Source organism: Mixophyes fleayi, chromosome 6 (genome assembly GCF_038048845.1).
Source record: "Mixophyes fleayi isolate aMixFle1 chromosome 6, aMixFle1.hap1, whole genome shotgun sequence".
NCBI lineage: Eukaryota > Metazoa > Chordata > Amphibia > Anura > Limnodynastidae > Mixophyes > Mixophyes fleayi.
In genome coordinates this window covers 4,040,907-4,063,742 of record NC_134407.1, presented here as the reverse complement: position 1 = coordinate 4,063,742, position 22,836 = coordinate 4,040,907, and the positions used below count along the sequence as shown (strand labels likewise).

Here is a 22,836-nt window from a genome sequence, read left to right as displayed (position 1 = left end):
ATTCCAAGGTTCAATTACTTTGCAAATCCCTATACTGGCTCCCTGTGTCCTCCAGAATCAAATTCAAATTACTCACCTTTACCTACAAAGCCCTCCACACCCTGCATGCATCTCATATTTCATATCAAAATATTCTCCATCCTGCCCACTTAGATCTATCTCTGATAACCACCTCTCACTCCCGCCTACAAGGCTTCTCCTGTGCTGCTCCCCTCTTATGGAATTCCCTACCACGCCCAATCAGACTTTCCCACAGCTTTCAAATCTTTAGGCACTCTCTGAATACCCATCTCTTTATTAGAGGTGACCTTATCCCCGATAACACTATTCACACTAATGAAGCCTCACAAGTGTCCCAATTTCTATTTCTAAACAATCGCTTCTCTTGTTTCAGCTGTGCCCTCTTCCACTTACAGTGTAAGCTCTCTAATGAGCAGGGTCCTCCATACCCTTTGTTTTCATGTCTGCGTTTATTTTGTCTACCTTGTATGTCCCTGTTTTATGTATGCCCTGTTTTTCCTACTGTACAGCGCTGCGGAACACTGTGGTACCTTACAAATCTACGATAATTATTTTGAGATGAAACCCCTCCCTGGCTCTGGTCCTACATCCCTGTTCTCTCTTTCTGGTTTTGCTATTTACCTTTATTCTGCCCCAGGCCGTAATACAAGTTGAGACTATTTCAGAACATGTAAGTTTTTCCTTTATTGTGTCACCTGTGGACTGTTACGTCAATTGTTTCTTTTCTCCTGGTTTACTGTCCCTGGGTGTATAACCCTGGAGGTCACCAGAATACACGATCTTCTTGACGCGTCTGACAATCGCCATTTTAAGCATTTCTCTGCACTTGTGTTACGGACCCTCGTAGTCTTCATAGTTAACCGAAATTTTTAATTGTTGTTTTAATGCAAATAATCAAAACGATAAGATATTTGTATATAAAGGGGAATTACCCCATGGTGCTCTGTGTTGACAGCCACACTGTCATACAATGCGTGGGTTGTCAGGTACACATTGTCCAGGTGTTTCCCATGTCTCACACAGGTTAAATGAGCTGTGACCGGGGTAATTACGTTGTGATACTACCAGAACGTTGTCTCCTTCTCCGGCACAAGGGGTGTGATGTTTGCACAACGTTGCAGAGTTTATTTTAGATATTGTGTGGTTTAAACTCTTAATATCAGCCATATCTCCCAGACAAGCCAGCAGCAGGCAGGATAAAACTAGAGAGTTTTGGGGGTGCACCCAATAAGTGACACTCTATCCCCCATTATTCTTAGGTAGATTTATCTGTCTTCATGGGATCCTTAGGAAATACAGATCAGTTTGTCAGGATCAGGCAGTTTGTGAACTGGAGATTTTTTCATCCTTGCTATCCAGCATGACAACAGTGGTAAGCTGATTCTTAGGCTTGTAAGCTGGTCGTCTTAAAGCCACAGTGGGTACCAACACACTAAGTATGTTGTGTTAGATTCTCCATCAGGACTTGGTTTGTACCCACCTGCTTCTTCTATAATAACCTGCTCTGTCTTGCTCCTACGTTCAGCCATCATTCCTAATCTGTGCTTCCTGCTCCTCCTTCAGGGCTGACGTGGTTCTTCCTGCTCCTTCATATGGGCTGAGCTGGGCCTTACTGTTCCTTCTGCAGTGAGCAAGGTCTGTTTGCTCCACCTTCAGCACTGTGCTAGTTACATAGTAACATAGTTGATGAGGTTGAAAAAAGACACCAGTCCATCAAGTTCAACCTATTTAGATCTCCTGCGATCCTGCACTTATATTTGAAATTGATTCAGATTGCCTAAACTGACAAACCATTCCTCATAACTTAATGTCTTCATACCCTTTATCAATTTTGTCGCCTTTCTCTGAACTCTTTCTAGTTCCAAATTATCTTTTTTATAGAGTGGTGCCCAGAACTGTACTGCATATTCAAGATGAGGTCTTACCAACGATTTATACAGTGGCAAAATTACACTGTCTTCCCTTGCATCTATGCCCCTTTTTATGCATGCCAATACTTTGTTTGCCCTTGCAGCTGCTGCTTGACATTGAGCACTAGTGCTAAGTCTACAGTCTACGAGCACTCCCAAATCCTTTTCCATTATAGATTCCCCTAAATTAATCCCATTTAATTTATAGATTGCGTTCTTGTTTTTGATCCCTAAATGCATAACCTTACATTTATCTATGTTAAACCTCATATTTCATTTGGCCGCCCAATCCGCCAGTTTATTTAAGTTCCTCTGTAGAGAAGCTACATCTTGCTCTGCTTTTATTAGCTTACAGTTCTTCCTGCTCCCCTAAGCTTGGTTCTAATGTTCCTACTTCAACGTTGACCTGAGTTCTCTAATACTCCTCTTCTATCACAGATATGGATTTGCCCCTCCTTGAACACTGGACTTGGTTCAGATGCCCCTACAACAGTGAGCAGGCTTACGATGCTGATCCTTCAGCTCTTGGTTGAGTTTTGAACCTCCTCCAACATTGAGTTGTGTCTTGTGTGAGTGAGTGACCAGGGATTATCACACCGCCCCAAAACTGTCACATCTGCCATAACTTTGTTTCCATGAATTTCAGATAACAGAACGTTCCCAGAGATATAACTGGGCACTTGTAGTACTGCAGATAAGACAAATATGCAATTCACGTACAAGAGCAAGGTGAAGTGTGAAATCTTGGCAGGATATATGAGGTAAATGCACTACGGGGACACAATGTTGTCAGTGTGTCTTATACTGCGTGCTATAATACTGTTACTGTCTGATCCACATGAGTGATCACTTAATGTGCAACATGTGTGCGCTGTTCCGGATGCTACATTGTATCAGTAGCGGTTTATATGCCTTCACCTCCATGCCCCATCTGATGGGATTACCTAGAAAGGAATGCTTTGGTCTATATTTGTAAGTGGTGAATGACAGGACATGTTTTGTGGTTCAGGGATACATAGAAATTGTTATATCTGTTACATCCCTCATTGGCCCTAATTTGCACATTCCGATCTCACCTGTTCATGTTTCCTCTGTTCATCCTCCGGGTCTGTGACCGTATGGAAAAAACTTCTTCTCTGGTAGTAATTGTCTGTTCAGTTACTACATTCTTTAGTACTGTAGGCTAACAAATTCATCAGTACTTGTTCTGTTTTTATGTGCCTTTGTATTTTGTATGATTTCAACCCTCCTGAGTTTTGTGGAGCCTTAGAATTATATGACCAGTTTGAATACATAATATTGTCTATGAGGTTTGTACCAGAATGTGGTTTATTTGTCCAAGGACTAGTTGCTGTGGTTAATAGGTTCAGGAACAAGGCACAAAGCGGATTGGAGTTGGTCGGACCGGGTCATCAGCATATCTTTGTCCAGTTTGTAGCATTTTTGATGGGAACACATAATAATGATCATTCCTCCTCGTGTCCGGTCTTGTCAGTAAGGTAACATTCTCCACTCTGGTTATCTATAAGACATAAAAGGTATCGTGTTCAGGCCTTGGCCCTCACATCTGAAGATGCTGATGAAAGAGCAGAGAGCCTCAGAAGTGGTTAGGATATGTTGAAAGTAAAGACCGAGCAACGAGAGAGAGAAGTGGAGAGACAGGAATCTACTTGTAGGTTTGTGTGTGTGAAGACGCTGCGGTGTTACAAAGTGGCGATACAAAAGATAAGGGCAATGTCTGTGTTCCAAGTCAATGTCCCGAATGAGTTTTAAATGCTGTTGGTGTTAAGGTGGATACACATGTTCACTTACACATTCCATTGAAACTGCAGATTGTTCGGCTGGTAAAATAGAGAATTATTCATCTCTATGGTGAACAAGAGCTTCAGTGCACACGGACACTTGGGGGTAAATTAATCATTTTGTAGGATGTACTAAAAAAATAACTAGAATCTGATTGGCTGCTCTAGGCAACATCTACACTTTTTCAAACCCACAGCTTGATAATTTTACCCCTTGACTGACCATGAACGAAACAATGAACCAAACAGGTGAAACGTTTGTTCAACGGGTGTAGAATAAGTCTGTGTGTTTCCATCCTTACAGAACGATTAGTGAGATGTTTGTTGCTATTAATTTCTTGCATGATTTTATCAAAGTTATAACTATTAACCTTTGTTATTAATGGCAGTAATTCAGTCCCAGAAACTTAGACTAGTTTGGAAGTTGCTGATTTACAGTCTGGGTTTTTGCACGATCAGCCGCGTAATATAACAGCGATGTACGTACCATATGGTTCTGCAAGCAGTAAAACTAACTTAGTTCATATACATACATTGGTTTTTACCATATGTAAATTGATCTGACACTAGAAATCATCATCGCTAGTGTTACCACCCCCATTGGCACATTTACACAGAGTTGCGTTCTTTTGCGGTGCCGTTTGTTGGAACGCTACTGGCTCCATTTTTGTGCATTTCAACGCTAATAAAAACGCATGTGAAACACTAATAGGTTTGTGGCCATGCACTTGCAGCCAGTGAAGCTCATTTCATGGTTAGTTTTTAATTTATTTTTATTTTCTTTACATATCAACTGGAAGGAAAATATGTGAAACAGGTAAATGAGATAAAAGTATCTTGTGTGATATATACAGGACAGGACAGTTTGTTTATTGAGTCAGCCGCGGCTATTTACTAAACAATGCTCTGTCACCCAGACACATGGCCGGAGAGGCAATGCCTCAAATACAGCATAGCAAAATGATCCGATTTAATCAGCATTATCCAGAAAACCTGCCCTGCCCTTGTACATTAATATATCCAAACCATATAAAATCATATAAAAACAGGATATTCATGTGGGGGATGATGTAAAGATGCAAACAAAGGCATTTGCAGGACCTAATTATGTGTCTCACTTACAATATTGCCCCAAACATGTACACAACTTGCTGCAATATTGTCAGCCACGCCTACCAGACTTTGGTGGCCTCTGTAGGGCCGTGGACACACCCTTTGAGATGTTTCTGCACTTTGGGTAACTCGTGTCCTTGAGCGCTATACTTTCGTAGCCTAAATTCTGCACCAACACCAGACTGGTGACACATTACGTAAGTTGCGTCTTCCTCAAATACAGAGGAGGATCTTTGAGGTCCAATTCTAAACAATCCCAATAGGTACTACGCAAAATGCAACCTGGCAAATAATAAATGAGGGACTTACTGTTTTGGTGGAGCCTTACTGATGACTAAAGAAACAATATATCTGGTATTTTATATAAAGTCACTTTGCAGTTATTGGTGGCCTGACACTGTTCTAGATTCCCAGATTTCCTTGTACATGGCCGTAATTGGCCGTATATATCAGACTGGGTGTACATGCGTTAGGTCATACACATCACGCTTTACATTCATCACTGTTTCATGCCTCCTTGTCCGGGCTCACCAGAGCAGGAACCAGGGAAGCGGAAGACGTGCGCAGATCTTATCGCAGGAGGTATTGGCAGCGCTGAGGCCGTTGACTTTCGTCTCTCTCCCCGTCACACAGATTTGACTCCAGTCCTTTGATCTGGGCATGGGTTTGTGAGCTTGGCTCCAGGCCAGGTTATAAAGTAGGTTTTGAAGTCGTTGGAGCTGTCCGCAAGCACAAGCCCAGCGATGAGATACACATACATTGTGACACAATGGTCTGCTGTTATATAGATAACTCCTGACCGGTAACATGTTATGTATATGAATCTGGTAAAAGTAAAAAAAAAAAAAAAGCAACTAACAAACGGACTCTTTGTCAAATCTGGGGTTTGTGAGCTAAAGATGGTAATTAAACATACAGGATGTATGTGATGTGTTCTCTAAGTTCCCTGGATATTAGTATTTATAAGACAGTGTTTTCAGTTCACCGACCCCTCTCTAGATCTACAGGACATTGCCCTGTACGAGCTGCAGATATATACTGATATATTCTGCATGTTAAGCTGGATACATACATATGTAACTTTACTTCAAATGTGATTTCTGTAAGGATTTCGCCTACGATTGACGGTCCCGATGATCATACTGATCCATGTGTACACACCTACACAACTTACCATCAGATCTGTGATCTTCATCTCTCATAATCATCTGCTGATAAGATCCTGACTCTGTACACTGTACAGATATCTGCCTACACTGCTGGTGGTGAGTGCCTACACACTGCCACATTTACCCACATTGTTCCATCTTTGACTGTGATTTTTAGGAAGGTTATAAAATCAATGTGATGTTCTTGGGTACGATGATAAAACATGATCATGGGAGTGTACACACTCTTGCAATATTTGAACAAACGGGCGTGAATCGTGTGATCTGCGCGATAATCACGTAGGCGTGTGCCCAGCTTTATTCTTACAAACCTGGACAACATCGGCTCATTCCTTCCTGAAGTTTTCCAAAGTGCGCCTGTTACTTGCCTACAGCGCCTGTGGCCATATTGTGGGCGGAGTCAATATTCATGAGAATGCAGCCTATGGATTCCAAAGGAACCAGGGACCTAATTAGTGCTGGAGATCTGTAACCAAAAGTCACTGAGCGCCTTATAGGGGTCTGAGGAGAGGAGAGAATTATGGAAGAAATCTGTCCAAGTCTTTAGTCCAGTAGATGAGATCCAAGGCTCCCTAGTATCGCTGTGGGCTGGACAAGCGGTAATACTATCAGAGTCCGTAATGAAACCCGACCCCCTGATTTGGGTAAGATGCCGAAAATTCTCATCCAGCTCCAACAATAGACAGCCCCTGCTGATTTACACTGTAGCAGGGAGATCATGAATGTGGGGGTTCCCTCTGCCAGCCCAGGATGGTCAGCGCAGGACTGGTGCCTTTATTTGGGGTGTACGTGGGAGCATGCGCAATGTTTCCAGGTGCGACATGAATATTACCCTTTAGTCCAAGACAGATAAATACAGATATAACGGAGGACCATCCAAATGTAATCTTGTATCATGTATTTCTACATATATTGTATCTTGATGATCACTTTGGCCCTACCCCCCGCGAAACAATGACGTTTTTGTCACAGGGGGCGGGACCAAAATGATGCGATTCACCGCGAATCACGTCATTTTGACAGCAAGTTTCCGTTTGCGGGATGCTTGCCTGCTCTCCCGGGAGCCCAAATTTCAGGAGTCTCCCGGATATTCCGGGAGAGTTGGCAAGTATGTGATAGATTAAAGGGAAAATGTGTCCTATGTTCAAGTTTGGTTTCCCTTTATTTTAGTGTGAGATGAAACAATTATAGGCATTATTATTATTTATATAATACACAGGAAGCCATAATTCCCCACATAATATATTTAATAGCATGTGTATATCACTTGTGGAGCCAAACAAAACACTTTCCATAAGTTCAATGTATCAGTGGCCACCGAATGATCATACTGCTTACTTTTACTGTGACTCTGTGAGTTGTCATATATATCTTTTATTTATTTTCATAACACATAACCAATTAGTACCAACATCTCTCAGATTGTTTGTCCAGTATAAACTGTGTGGTTGGTATATATTATATTGTGATATTTTATCTTATAGGTTAATGTATGAAATGAAGTTCCCATGTAATATATTTCTCCTCCTGCTTTCCTATGGTGAGTATCAATCTCGGACCACTATTTATTCTCCCTTGTTTGTATTTTCCACTGCGTTTACTGAGTAGGATACATATAATAATTAGGGAGAAAACATTCACATTGTCACAGAATTATACTTGGACTTTGTAGGATATATCTGGGTCCACAATGGCCTTTACACCGCGCTCCTCCATAAGTGTAAGATTTGGTCTGGAAATGGAAAGGGGGAGGGGCATTGACACCCGCACAGTGTCAAACTGGCTGAGCGGTCATAACGGTGGGGAGAACCCCAAAGTATCTGACAAATGTCCAAACTTGGTAACTACATTTCCACTTTTATGTAAATTCATTGTATTTGCAAAATAACATTTTTAGGTTTACATAGTTCTTCTTTACCTTGGATGTAGAACAGTATATACCACATTCCCCAGACTATTTATTACATGGCTGATATTGAAATTGTATATAGCATACAGAACAGGAAAGTGGTATTTAACACATCCGTTATCAATACATAAATAATAATAAGAGATCAGGAAAACTACATCTGCAAAACACAACACAAGAGGTAGTATAAAGCATGTCACGAGCTATATAATTTCTTATTTCAGCAGCATATATAAACAAGAACAATGGCAGCACATTGTAACATTTTGTTAATGTTGGAGATTGCAGCTGGTCACATAAACATCCAATATACAGAATAACGTTGCTGGAATGTATCAAGCAACAAATTCATCAGTGACAATTATTTCCTCATTAATATTGTATAATCCCCGAGCTCTTCACCAGCCTACACACACTGATCTCCTTCTGCGGTATGTCAAATATTTGTAAAAATGTAACAATAACATTCTTGGGTAAATAATCCGTCAAATGTTGGTGTATATGAGGAGACGGACGGATGCTGGACGGACATCTGTAGATAACGGATTGTTTCCTGTGATGAAACATAATTTGTACAGGAGACATATGGGGTTCTCGGAAACAGCAGCAAATCTCTTCCATGTACTTAGGAGAGGGGCTGGAGAATGACAAGAAATGTGTTGAGCAATTTCAAATAGATTTATACGATGGTATCCAATGAGCTACTCTGTGTGGTAGCCAAGGGTAACCGTAAATATCTGCCTGACAGATCTAAGGGCGAATTCTGCTCACTCTGCAATTAAGGATTTACAGATCAGTGCCCACCGTGCACGTGTCCCCCGGGTAACCAGCATACCAGGGATAGGGGGTAGCTCTTTTAGAGAATTCCTGCTCTTTTTTGCCACCCCCCTCCCCTCTTCTGTGAAATTGGCGATTGCACCCACATCTGATAGAGGGCACCCCCATTTTACTTATAGTCTGTCTTATCACCAGACAAAGAAACACATATTTATATAAATAAAATAATTGGGTGCATATTTGTACTCCTGGCACCCCTGTACACTAATTCAGCTGAAACAATTGGGGTAACATTCTTCTCGTGAGAGCAGCAGCTATTCACAAAGGTATAACAATCCCTGAGAATACTCAGTGTTCTAAAAAACAAAATAAAAACAAGGTACGTTTGTGTAGGTACTGCATAGAATAATGATCTATACTGAAGTCTGTGAGCAAAACTGATAAAATGCCAGGTGTGGAAAAGTTTAATTTACACTAACGTTAAAGTGGCACTCCACCTTTAGGAGAACTCTATCATTACTGTCCTCGAATATACTGAAATTCTGCTTTCACCATCATTGCTCTTAGACAAGCATCTAAGAGCAATAAAAATACAGGAATCCACCTGGACAATGGAATTCTGTGAAAGTGGAGTTCCCCTTTAAGCAGTGATGTAGACCAGTGTCTGGGACGGTCACACCAAGGTTTGATTTAAACCAGGGAAGGAATTGGCTAATTCTATGTCTGTGCTTGTTCTCCTACAGCATCACTATGCCTCTGTGTCCAGGATCTACACGTCGGTCCAGAGATTACCGGGAAGATCTCCTCCGCTGGGCAACGTAAGGGATTTTCTGCCGTGTCTTCTTGTAATGCTCATTCTGTTTGGGTGCACAATTCTAACTCCTTCCAGACATGCGACAATAATTTAAGCAGCCACTTAATCCGACATAAGAAAAGGTGACACCCTGATGGTTAATGTTAGAACGCTACAACTTTATAATATAAAAATATAAATATATATATATAATTTTCTGATATTGATATTGGTTAGTAAATGGTACGGAATGTTATCTATAAATCTGGGATTCAGCACTATTTGAATAGAAGGCAGTGTTATCATCTTGTATTATATCCCGGATGATAAGGGCGCAGTGCGGGATTAATAAAGGACTGGATTCTCTGTGTCACAAACTGGGCTAATTCCTACCTCCGCAATCCTTTTAGGTTTTTTTTTTAGATGTAACCAGTATTCACAGAAAAGACATCCCACACCTAAGCCTGCTTGGGGTCCTTTCAGGAGACATTAAGATATTTAGAAGAGAGAAAATATTTTGTCAACAATGGAGCAAAATGATTCAGTGATAGTCCCTGTGGGTCGCAGGACAGTCGGACAGGAAAACAGTGAGAATAGGCCCCCGGGGCTGTTATTACCGCTCTGTCTCCACGTGTGTGCGTGCTGTGGGTCTCTGTGTACTGAGGACACCGCTCAGAGATCCGCCTGTTGCTTGTAAGTGCAGACATCACCTGGTGATTATTGGGACAAGTTCGCACAGGCTGGGATGACACAGAGGAAAGGCCTGTGAGCCCTGCAGCCACCCCTCCTTCATCATGCAACATGTGTGTTTTAGGCTCATTCAGCATCCAAGAGGTTAATCCCGGCATGCTGAAATCCTTTCTTCTTTCCTTTACTCACTATTTGTTGTTCTTTAATGATGTCTCTGCTGCAGCCGGACCCTTTGTCTCTCTGCAAATGCCGTATGGAAAAGTCTTTTCATCTAAAGTTTGTCTGCAGAGACAGAACACCCGAGTGACAGGAGCTGGAGGGGACAGAGGTCACTATGTCCAGACCACTCATCTGTCCTTAGAATTGGGGAAGAGGGATGGATAGATCGCTGATATGGGCACCTTTATCCAGTTATAGATTTATTTACAAACCCTACGCAGATTACTGCAGGAATACATGGATATAGGTGTACAGAGAAACCTGTTCTAGAGTTAGCCACGAGTCTGGGTGTCTGCTTGGAATTATCTTAATTTATTAAGTGTGTGTTGTCATCCTGGACTCTACACCGTAAATCTCACACCTGGATTCTGCATTACCTGCAGCACAATCCGATACAAAGACTGATTACTGCTTATTTCTGTCTCAAGGCGGCTGTTTAACAACTGTTACCTGTGGTTCATAGTATCAGTGGTTCTGTTCTGTAGATCTAGACCTGCAGATGGCATGGGGGTGACCCATCCTCCCAGAACCGCCCCCCAGCTACATAGCGGCGCAGGATTCGCTCTCTACCTGAGCTGGTTTAGTCTTGAATGGAGGAAGATTTTACTGATAAGAATGACAGCCCAGTGGGGACGTGTCAGCTCTAAATGACTGACAAATCTTTTATGTCAAAATTCAATCAGAAACCACGCTGGGTCTGTGTGATCTGACGATCTGAGCTCCTCTTTCTTAGTAATTAGGGATTTATATTTTTATTATTAATTATTATGTTCTGCTGCAATTTACCCCCCTTCACCAAGGCTTTTTCCTGTCGGTGAATGGAGCAGTTACTAAACGCATGCGCACATAACGCCGTCATCCGAGAGGTATCCAGCCGGATCCCATTGGAAAAGACCAGTAGCGACATCATGAGATTTGCTTTTTCGCAGCTTAATAAATTGCCTAATACTGCTGTCTCCATAGAGGTCTATAGGTACAGCGGTAAGTGCTGGTAATTAGATTAATGGGGGAGAAATCCGTGATTTCTCAAGCGTTATCCCTTGTGTTAAATAAGGAAAAGTGCTGAAAGATTCTTTTGCCGGGTTTTTGGCTCTTCACTGCTTGTTAATTAGACCCCTTAGAGAGTAAATATATATATATATATGGACGTAGTGAAGGTCGATTGGCTGGTAGGTGGTACCATGTGGGCTGGTGGGTACGAAAATCGTTCAGAATCTTTTCCCAGCTCATTTCCTCAAAACATGACCCATTTATCAGGTACTCCCCGAGCCTTTGTCCTGATGTTTTGCTGTATAAATAGGGACAGTTAGAAACATCTCTGGGGCTGACAATACAGAGATTCCTTTGTTACAGTATTTCAGTCCTGTTCTCTCACTGGTTATATATGATTCCTTCCAGGGATGTTCTGCTCAGCCCCGTTAGATGTCCTCATCCTGCTCGATGGTTCCAGTAGCGTTGGGAAGGGGAGCTTCGAGAGGTCCAAGCACTTTGCTGTGAAGTTGTGCGACACTCTTGATGTTGGTGTTGATCAGGTGAGTAACGTGTTCGTCAGCGCAGTTCAGAGAGGTGAATATCGCAGCATAAAGGATATGACTATATTTTATTGTATCGATGTGTGAAACAGGCCGGCAGGTTAATGGTTTGAATGATGTCAGAACAGCAAAACTGACCGGGTAAGTGTCTGGTATGATTCTTGTAGCGGGTGTGGGTTGTTAATACCAATTTAAGATGAGGTTTGGGCCTACTTGAGTTAGGGAGAGGTAGGTCCAATCTATATCAGTAAGTGAGGAAATACTAATTTAGCCCAGGGATAGAGTCAAGTTGAGTACGCCCAATCGATGGCCAAAATTAATGTTGACCTCCCAGAACCTGAGGGAGATAGGAGCAGGGAGGTAATGGCGGTAAGGTGATGGGGCAGGGGTTTTTGCGGAGGTGGGAGAGAGGTTTGGAAGATCCTACCTGTCCAGTAAACCAGGAAGGTCCGTTGTTTATGGCACCAGATCTACACCTATAAAATGAGTCCTTTTAGTTTATCAGGTATTTTGCCAGAATTAATTTTGAATGGGTATAAGGTATTTCTGAGAACTGGTGAACTGTAAAAAGTTACTGTAACCATAGCAACCAGCCAGATTCTTCTTCCTAGTACAGTTTAGAAAGTTATTAACACTTTTATTGTGTGCTCTCATTTCCAGAAAAGTCCCTGAAATACTTTATCATAGAGGAACTTTTTGTGGAAAGATTAAGCCTTAAAAACTGATTTCTGTGGAACTATTGTGGATAATAGAAGGGATACTTCCACGCCTGGTGCTTTGCTAGAATCTTATTGGGGGTGTCATGTAAATGTGGGGTCACAGCTAATGTGCGTGTAGTGTGTGTGTATATGTATGTATTATGTATGTGTGTGTGTGTATATATGATATTGATATATATATAATTTTTATAATTAATGTATATAGAGTGTAAGTGTAGTTTCTACTTGAGCTGCGTGAAGTCCAGGTACTATTATGCCATTTTATATGTTAATTTGGCTACACTTTCATTAGGCATTTTGGACAATGTTTAATTTAATCTTGTGCAATCCTAATTGCATGGCTAAATATTAAGTGAAATCTCAATTTCTACCTATATATCATCATCATCATCACCATTTATTTATATAGCGCCACTAATTCCGCAGCGCTGTACAGAGAACTCATTCACATCAGTTCCTGCCTTATTGGGGCTTACAGTCTAAATCCCCTAACATACACACACACACACACACACACACACACAGACTAGGGTCAATTTGTTTGCAGCCAATTAACCTACAAGTATGTTTTTGGAGTGTGGGAGGAAACCGGAGCACCCAGAGGAAACCCACGCAAACACGGGGAGAACATACAAACTCCCCACAGATAAGGCCATGGTTGGGACTTGAACTCATGACCCCAGTGCTGTAAGGCAGAAGTGCTAACCACTGAGCCACCGTGCTACCCATATATAGATCTTAACAATTACAGAAAAATAAAGCGAAAATTACTTATTTTATACTTACATTTTTATTAAATCAACTAATATTAAAAGTACTTTGCAAAGTTCTTGCAAAAGGCACCCAGGCCGCTAATAGAAGACCTGAGACGTGAAGCAGAAGGATTTCTGGAGAATGTGCTGATTTGTGAAATTAGCGCAGTGTCGGTAAACGCAGATTTACTCTACCGAGTTCTTAGTTCTACATGAAAACTGTTATTCTCACTAAACCACAATGTTATACTATCAGGAATCTGACACATTGTCTACAGCCAGCTTGTTATTAAGCCGTAATTGTTACAGTCAAATGAAAAGGTCGACATCCCCAAGTTAATAAGTACAGGAGCGTTAACCAGGGAATTAACATTCCTCCTTTAATCCACAAGAGTAGCGGAGATTAGACGTCTGAGACGGCACTTCTCCTAGGAATGGGAAACGTCAGCTTGTTCCTGTCGTTACTGCCAGGGATTCGAATACACCAGTGTTTAAGGCTGGTATTGCCAACTAATTAAGGCTGGCATGGGCTGTGTTTATATAGCCGCCATGTTATGTAACAGCTGGCGTTTACTTGATGTGCTCTGAACTGGCACTTACCGACATGAGACATTTATTTGTAGTGTTATGACCTTAGAAAGTATTAACATTTTTTATAGAAATGAGGACAAGATTTTGGACAGTGGAGCTCACTGTGATTGAACAAAGAGTTTTCAGAGCTACTAATCCAATAGCAGAACATTTACGGCAATAAAGGCCAATTTGCACATGTTTTACTTTTAATCAGTTATGGGACACATTAAAAATGTTAAAATAAAACTTCCTTCCCCCAAGTAGCATCATTGCAGGATTAGAAGCTCCTCACGTCTAGAGACTCTTGGATGGGGGGAATCTGGTGGGGGCAAATCGGATGGGGGGTATCGGGTCAGGGGCAAACGCAGGATTTGTAGAGGGGGGTTTCTACTGTTTGGGGCACGGAGCTGATGGGAAAAAATACTGTAAAGTGATTGTAATTTTAGAAACTAGTATAAAAGTGTTTACAATCTATACGTGTAAATATCAGCTAGTGTCTGGTAATCAATGTTGCAGAAATAAATTGTCCCTGTATTGTGGTGATCTGGAATCCGTGTGCTGTTTATCTGTATGTAGAAGAACCTCTTGCAGCAACCAGATCTCTCCCGGGGGTCTCCCTCCTTGTATCCGCTAACTTGTCGTCCTACGTGTACAGGTCAGAGTGGGGGTCATTCAGTACAGCGCCGCTCCCCAGGTGGAATTCCGGCTGGATTCAGTGTTTGCTAAAGAAGATATTAAGGAGAAGATCAATGCGGTCATGTTCAAGTAGGTTCAATTATATAATGTGGCTACAGGGAAATAATGTGTAACATTCTAACTTCTGTTCTACACAGGGAAGAGAACATTGTACTTAATGTGAAACATTTTGTTTTCTATTTGTAGCTGGTAAGAGAGTAAGATCTGTTATTTACCACATATGAAAGGTATCTGTAATAACTATCACATGTTCTTACTGCAAATATATTTATTTCAGAAGTCTCCTCTTAATGTCTTATCCTATATAGTCCATCTTTTATTTCTGAAACTTATGTTCCTATATTAATAGTGCAGTATATTTTCAATTTAGCATTTTATCGCTCTAGAACTATTCTCTTATTTTTATCAATATTGATAAATAACTTGAAAATGTTTTTATAAAAAGTATATTTTGTTTGTTAATTTTTTATTTTATAATAATACTTTATTCTAAATGAAATATGTGATTATAGTAAGTGGAATTGTGATATGATCTATTGAAATAATTATAGAACTAATAAAGAAAATGTGGTTTGATATTTGCTGCGGGGAATTACTGGAAGGAATCTCAATCACTTCACGTAGTACATAAAACGACTACAACGTGCCTGTGGTAACCTAGTGACCAATATCTTCATGTTCTAGATTCATAGGGCCCGATTATCTAATAGGCTGACTAGGCTGCAGCCTAGGGTGTGAGGCTTTTTGGGGGCAGGAACATATTTAAGTGTGCAAATTTGTGACAGGGAGAGGTGTATACTGAAATTCATGTTAAAATAGAAGAGAATAGATGTTCTCCATAGTAAAAAGAGTACAGAATGTAGTAAGGTTTTAATTATGTGGTATTTCCATAGTAAAGGCTGAAGACAATGAGTCATCCTTGGACGGGCACTTAAAGATAAGTGAGTAGGAGAGTGACAGCCTCCAAACCTCCTCCTTCAAGATTGCTGTGACCCTTTTAATAAGTTAAGTGGAGCGGAGTTTTGAAAACACAGGAGCATAAACATTGGTGAGGGGGGAGAGGGTGAAGGAAGCCAGGATTTAAATGAAGTTCATCTTTACTTACCGGATATAAGCCTGGCGTGGAATGCGGGGGCTGCTGTTAGCGTATAAATATTAAACAGTCCCATAAGAACGTATGCAAAAAAAAAAAGATTTTATCAAATAAATTAACAACTATAAATAATTTAATCATTAATAAAAATATTTAGTAATTTTTTTTAATTTTAACAGTAAATGCATCAATAAATCAGGCCCAATATGTACAATATAAATCACCTTCATTCTACCTGGAGGATATTACCAAACTGGAGTCTATTCACACAAGTAAAGATACAATGTGCAGGTAGTAATACTGTGTGCAGGGAAGGAAGTCTCGAGGACTGTTGGAAAGAGAGAGGTTTTCTTACATTTTTTTATTACATTTTTCAGAAGCCTCAAACTTTCTGATTGTTCCCAGTTGTCAGACAGTGTAATGTCAGCAATTATACAGGGACCTGTCTGTATACTGTGGTCCTCTCTCCTACTGACGTCATCTTGTATCTCTTCTCTCTCCAGAGGGGGCAGCACTGAGACCGGTCTGGCTCTGAAATATATTCTACGTAAAGGTTTCCCTGGTGGACGAAACTCTTCTGTGTCCAAAATTTTAATTATCTTATCGGATGGAAAATCCCAGGGGAGTCTCGGGGTCCCAGCTACGCTGATAAAGGAGAGGGGCATTGAGGTGTTCGCAGTGGGCGTAAAATTCCCGAGGTAAATACTACTGTGTGTTAATAATAGGATAATGGGATCACTAGTGTAAATTATATGGGTAATAGTCATCAATATGCTCAAAGCTCAATCTGGGTTGACTTGTAATATCCGTATAATGCACCATATCCTATCGCTTGTAATGTGTATGTTTCTCCTTTCGTGTGTTGAAGTGATGTCATTAAGCTCAGAATATGACAATATAAGTGACAGGAGGTAATGCATATATAAATGTCTCTAGTATATTATACTGGGTTAAACCTAAACTGCACATTACACCTTGTGCATAACATATGTTTAATCCGTGTTCATCTTTTTGCACTACTGCATGAAGTCAGGCATCGTCTGGGCAGATATGAATATTCATGAGTGTTAATGAGTGTGGGAACATCCCACGTACTGGCAGGAGCATGCTCAGTGCGGTCCTGATGATCCTCCAACTCTGGGAAGTCTGCCAGCTTTCAGCACATTGGTTGTGAGTAATCACATGATATTCGTGTCACATGATCTTCAGATCCCAGTGCAGCAGCTAATGTAAAAACCATTCTAGGCATTACAGTGTGTGGGGGGGGGGAGCGTAGTCTTATCAGGAATATTACAGCTGTACATTGCAGTTAGGTTTTCCTCTGGCTGTATTATTGTTGTGAGACCTGACCGTTCTATATCCAGCGATATATTCCTGCTGACATAATTACCGCCATGTTTTTAACTCGCAGGTGGGCGGAGCTTCATGCCCTGGCCAGTGATCCGCTGGATCAGCACGTATTTTTTGCTGAACGCGTGGACGACGCTGTCAATGGTCTCTGCACTTCTCTGAGTAATTCATCGCTGTGCAGCGCTGTCCCGCCAGGTAACGTAGTCCGCCTCAGTGTCCGCTCATCACACGGGTCTATATTCTGGGTAATAGAGTGCTTAGTGTCTTCTTAAGCCCAGTGTAGACGTTCTGCTTTTTGATTTAAACGCAGATCAGATCAGCTTCTGCTGTAGGTTAAGTGGCAATAATATATCATATAAAGTGTGATCGAAATCGCCACCCTTGTACATGTAAAAACAAAATATAGGGCTTCATTTACAGTTTAACGCTTTATGCTCTCGGAACGTAAAAAATTAAGGTTCTAACGCAAAAAATCTCAGTTACGTCTGAATGCTGAGTCACTTATATTTCATGTTGCATCCCTCTCCAAAACAGCCATGTTTCTGCGTCGGGCGTACAGATATCTATACTGACCCCTAGCGACAGCTTAGAGATGAAACTGGACAGTGTTAGAGGTAACTGTGAAAGTTATTACCCTATCTATACATACTTTATTATATTACTATATTTTCCTATCGGTCGTTTCCTGCAGTAGTCCAAATAGAAATAACAAATTAGACAACTGAGATAGATTTGATATAATATAGTTGGGTGTTGATGAATATTTCTTAACCCACCATTGTTGAGGATTCAGGAATCTCTTACAATAAATAATGTGCTCCTAGGTTGCAGTATTCAGTCGTACCCGTGCGAGCGGAGGACCCTGGAGACCGTGAAGGAACTGACAGGGAACTACGTGTGTTGGCGAGGGTCCGCGGGACCCAGTAATGTGTTTGCAGGACACTGTCCTTTCTACAGGTATGTTACGTTCTGTATGTACTTGCACTCTGCTGATGGCTTCCATGCAGGAACTTGTAGTTCCACAACAGCTAGGGAGACACTCGTTGCCAACCTGAGCCCTGCAATAGAAAGAGGTTCTCTCTTCCCCTGAAAGCAAAGATGGACGTAGGGAACAAGTGAGATCATCATCATTTGTCTATATAGCACCACCAATTCCGCAGCGCTGTACAGAGAACATTTGTCACTCACATCAGTCCCTGCCCCATCGGAGCTTACAGTCTACAGTCCCTAACACACACACAGGCAAATCAGGGTTAATTTTGTCAGCAGCCAATTACCCTACTAGTATGTTTTTGGAGTGTGGGAGGAAACCGGAGGAAACCCACGCAAACACAGGAAGAACATAGAAACTCCGCACAGCGATAAAACCACTGAGCCACCGTCCTGCCCACATTACTTAAGTAATTTATTAGCAAAAGTTATTAAGTTGCAGGAACTTTGCCTAAGGGCACGATCACGTAATTGCGACACAATTAGACAGTCACGCAGCCCAGACACGACGGTTAAGAAACCTCTCTTCAGGGTTGTTGCAACAATACACAATGATGAGGATTCCTTACAATATAATCTTGACATGTGATTCAACATATCCACTACATGCCAATACACGTGTCTTATTTACATGTCTTTTCCCTACATATGATCTGAGCTTATATGACCTCTAAATGTGCCCTTTGTATATAACACGTGAAGATATAACTACCGGATATTATAAAAAGTCCATGACTTGTCTCTTTATTACAGCTGGAAACGGTTTTTCACCAAACACGAAGCTCAATGTTCCCGGACCGTGTGCCCAGGTAACCTCCGCTGTGCCAGGTTTAATGCCGACTAGTCTTAATATATGGCTCTTGTGATTTGCAAACACTGTTATTGGCGGTCTGGATAACTCCTGTTTTGCTGATTATTGAGATCTATGTCAGGACTGGAGTACAGACCTATCCTGATCATTTATTAACATGTGAAACTGACACCCTGACAGCTGAAATGTCTGAGGTGCAGAGGTAGTTTCAAGTCATTCCTAAATTCAGGACACTATGAATTATGATATATATACAGTGTGTGTGTGTGTGTGTGTGTGTGTGTATAATAGTTGATGAGGTTGAAAAAAGACACCAGTCCATCAAGTTCAACCTATTTTGGATCTCCTGCGATCCTGCACTTATATTTGAAATTGATCCAGAGTAAGCAACCGCCCATCTGTTTCAATTGTGAAAATCCCCCCAGACCCAATATTGCAGTCCTATTTTTACCCTATATCCACTACTATCCTTCATTTTAATTAACAGTTGTGTTCCTGGATACACCTTTCCGCTAAAAATTTGTCTAACCCTTTCTTAAACATATTATTATTATTATTATTATTAATATTTATTTATAAGGCGCCACAAGGCATCCGCAGCGCTGTACAGAGACAAACAAAATCACAATACAATGGGAGACAGCACAGTACAGTAAACACAGCAACTCAGTACGCTCAATGCACAGCTAGAGAGGGCGGGGAAGGGGGAGGGAGGATCCGCAAACGACGGGGCCCAAGAAGGAGGGCGCGGAAGACAGGGAGACCCCCAGGGGGGAGGAGCGAGAGTGGACGTGGAGTGGAGGACCCTCGAGGAGGAGGGCTAAGTAGCTGGAGAGCAGAGTTAGAAGTGGTGGAAACAGGAGGAGAGATGGCCCTGCTCAGAGGAGCGTACAATCTAAGGGGAGGGGTGGACAGACAGAGAGACACAGGGGAGAGAGGGAGAGTAGGGGGACAGAGGCAGAAGATAAGGTAGGAAGTTAAGTGGGAGACAGAAAGGCTTTCAGAAAAAGGTGGGTTTTTAGGGCCCGTTTGAAGCTGGACAGATTAGGGGAAGTTCTGATGGAGGGAGGGAGCTTGTTCCAGTGGAGGGGGGCAGCGCGGGCGAAGTTTTGGATATGCGCGTGGGAGGAGGTTATAAGGGGGGAAGAGAGGCGACGGTCAGAGGCAGAACGGAGAGGGCGGGATGGAGCATGAATAGAGAGGAGGGTGGAGATGTAGGGCGCAGTGGAGTTGGCGAGGGCCTTGTAGGTGAGTGTGAGGAGCTTAAAGAGGATTCTGAAGGGGAATGGGAGCCAGTGAAGGGCTAAACATATCTATTGAATCTGCCATCACAACCTTCCCTGGCAGTGAATTCCATATTGTGACTGCCCTTACTATAAAGAACCCCTTCCTTTGCTGGTTGTGAAATTTCCTCTCCTCTAACCTTAGGGGGTGACCGCGTGTCCTGTGTATAGTCCTTGGGGTAAAAAGTTCCCATGAAAGTTCTCTGTATTGACCCTTAATGTATTTGTACATAGTAATCATATCTCCCCTTAGACGCCTCTTTTCTAAAGTAAACATGCCTAAACTAGCTAACCTTTCCTCGTAACTTAATGACTCCATGCCTTTTATCAATTTTGTCGCCCTTCTCTGAACCCTTTCCAGTTCCAAATTATCTTTTTTATAGAGTGGTGCCCAGAACTGTACTCCATATTCAAGATGAGGTCTTACCAATGATTTATACAGTGGCAAAATTACACTGTCTTCCCTTGTATCTATGCCCCTTTTTATGCATGCCAATACTTTGTTTGCCCTTGCAGCTGCTGCTTGACATTGAGCACTATTGCTAAGTCTACTGTCTACGAGCACTCCCAAATCCTTTTCCATTATAGATTCCCCTAAATTAATCCCATTTAATTTATAGATTGCGTTCTTGTTTTTGATCCCTGAATGCATAACCTTACATTTATCTATGTTAAACCTCATATTCCATTTGGCCGCCCAATCCTCCAGTTTATTTAAGTCCCTCTGTAGAGAAGCTACATCTTGCTCTGATTTTATTACCTTACAGTGTTTAGTGTAATCTGCAAAAATAGAAACTTTACTCTCTAAACCATCACCAAGGTCATTAATAAATATATTAAAAAGGAGTGGCCCCAGCACGGAACCTTGAGGTACTCCACTTAAGACTTTTGACCAATTAGAAAATGTTCCATTTATCACAACTCTCTGTTCCCTATTCTCCAACCAGTTTTCGATCCAAGTACAAATGTTGATTCCTAGACCCTGTTCCCTTATTTTGTAAACCAACCTCTTGTGTGGCAATATATCAAAGGCCTTTGAAAAATCTAAGTAGACCACATCTACTGTACTACCATGGTCTAAGTTCCCACTAACTTACTCGTAGAAACTAATTTGATTAGTTTGACATGACCTATCCCTCACAAATCCATGTTGATTCCCACTAATAATTTTGTTGCGCACCAAGTAACCCTGAATACTATCCCTTAATATACCTTCCAGTAGTTTCCCCACTATTGATGTCAGGCTTACAGGTCTATAATTCCCTGGTTGTGATCTCGTCCCCTTTATAAACAACGGCATCACATCTGCTATTCGCCAATTCCTTGGTACTGAGCCTGATGAGATTGAATTTCTGAAAACTAAGAATAGCGGTCTGGATATTTCCAAGTGTATATATATGTGTGTATATAATAATTTATTTCAGGAAACTCCTTGTTCTGTAGTAATTGTTAGATTATTGCTGTTAGAATCACGTGTCATTGTAGCACACTCAGTTTTGTTATTAAACTTGTACACTGACAGGGAGACCCTGCTTTCAGTTATTCTGCAGGACAGAGGGCAGGTATTTCGCTATATATATATATATCTCTGGATGTGACATGGTCTCTGTGCCCCTTGTGTAACATTGTTCTGTCAATGGACCATTATAGAGGAACATTAATAACCAAGACGCCCCCATGTCCTAGTCTGCAGCGAGTCACTTTTCTGCTCTGGATATTCAATGTGATCTGTTGTGTTATAGGACTCTCACACATTCTATTCGAACCACCAGAAATCTGTATTTCATTCGCCTACCCTTCGATTCTCTTGGGATAACCTCATTAGCAGGAATACGTTCCTATATCCGTCTCATTGGGCACCATAGAGGGATGATGGAGGATTTCTCCTGTTAGGACCAGGTGACGTATCCATTGGGATTCTGTTCAGTCTATAAATCTTCTTCCACAGATCCCTGTGACTCCCAGCCGTGTAAGAACGGAGGCACCTGTATTCCGGAAGAGATGGACAAGTATCATTGTGTGTGTCCTGCGGGATTCGGAGGGGACTCGGAGTGTGGTAAGTGGTATCTCTCTCTCTCTCTCTCTCCCTCTCTCCCTCTCTCCCTCTCTCCCTCTCTCCCTCTCTCCCTCTCTCCCTCTCTCCCTCTCTCCCTCTCTCCCTCTCTCCCTCTCTCCCTCTCTCCCTCTCTCCCTCTCTCCCCTCTCTCCCTCTCTCTCCCTCTCTCCCTCTCTCCCCTCCCCTCCCTCTCTCTCTCTCTCTCTCTCTCTCTCTCTCTCTCTCTCTCTCTCTCTCTCTCTCTCTCTCTCTCTCTCTCTCTCTCTCTCTCTCTCTCTCTCTCTCTCTCTCTCTCTCTCTCTCTCTCCCCCTCTCTCTCTCTCTCTCTCTCTCTCTCTCTCTCCCCTCTCTCTCCCCCCCTCTCTCTCCCCCCTCTCTCTCTCTCTCTCTCTCTCTCTCTCTCTCTCTCTCTCTCTCTCTCTCTCTCTCTCTCTCTCTCTCTCCCCCCTCTCTCTCTCCCTCTCTCTCTCTCTCCCTCTCCCTCTCTCTCCCCATGACTTATGTTCTGATCTATAAACTTCTGACGGTGGAGAAAATACACTATTTAAGGGACATAGATATTATGTCGGCTTGGTAGA

The 22,836-nt window shown here is 41.9% G+C and overlaps 1 protein-coding gene across 1 annotated transcript in view; it reads left to right on the top strand.

The window, feature by feature from the left end:
- Nucleotides 1-2,591: 2,591 nt before the first annotated feature.
- The window catches only part of VWA2 (von Willebrand factor A domain containing 2), a 27,557-nt gene continuing 7,312 nt past the window's right edge, over nt 2,592-22,836 (top strand). The window contains 10 exon segments of the mRNA XM_075215632.1: nt 2,592-2,692; nt 7,500-7,555; nt 9,445-9,519; nt 11,802-11,935; nt 14,635-14,744; nt 16,272-16,466; nt 17,180-17,313; nt 17,943-18,075; nt 18,862-18,917; nt 22,151-22,258. Coding sequence (XP_075071733.1) covers nt 2,637-2,692; nt 7,500-7,555; nt 9,445-9,519; nt 11,802-11,935; nt 14,635-14,744; nt 16,272-16,466; nt 17,180-17,313; nt 17,943-18,075; nt 18,862-18,917; nt 22,151-22,258 — 1,057 coding nt within the window. The 5' untranslated portion in view covers nt 2,592-2,636.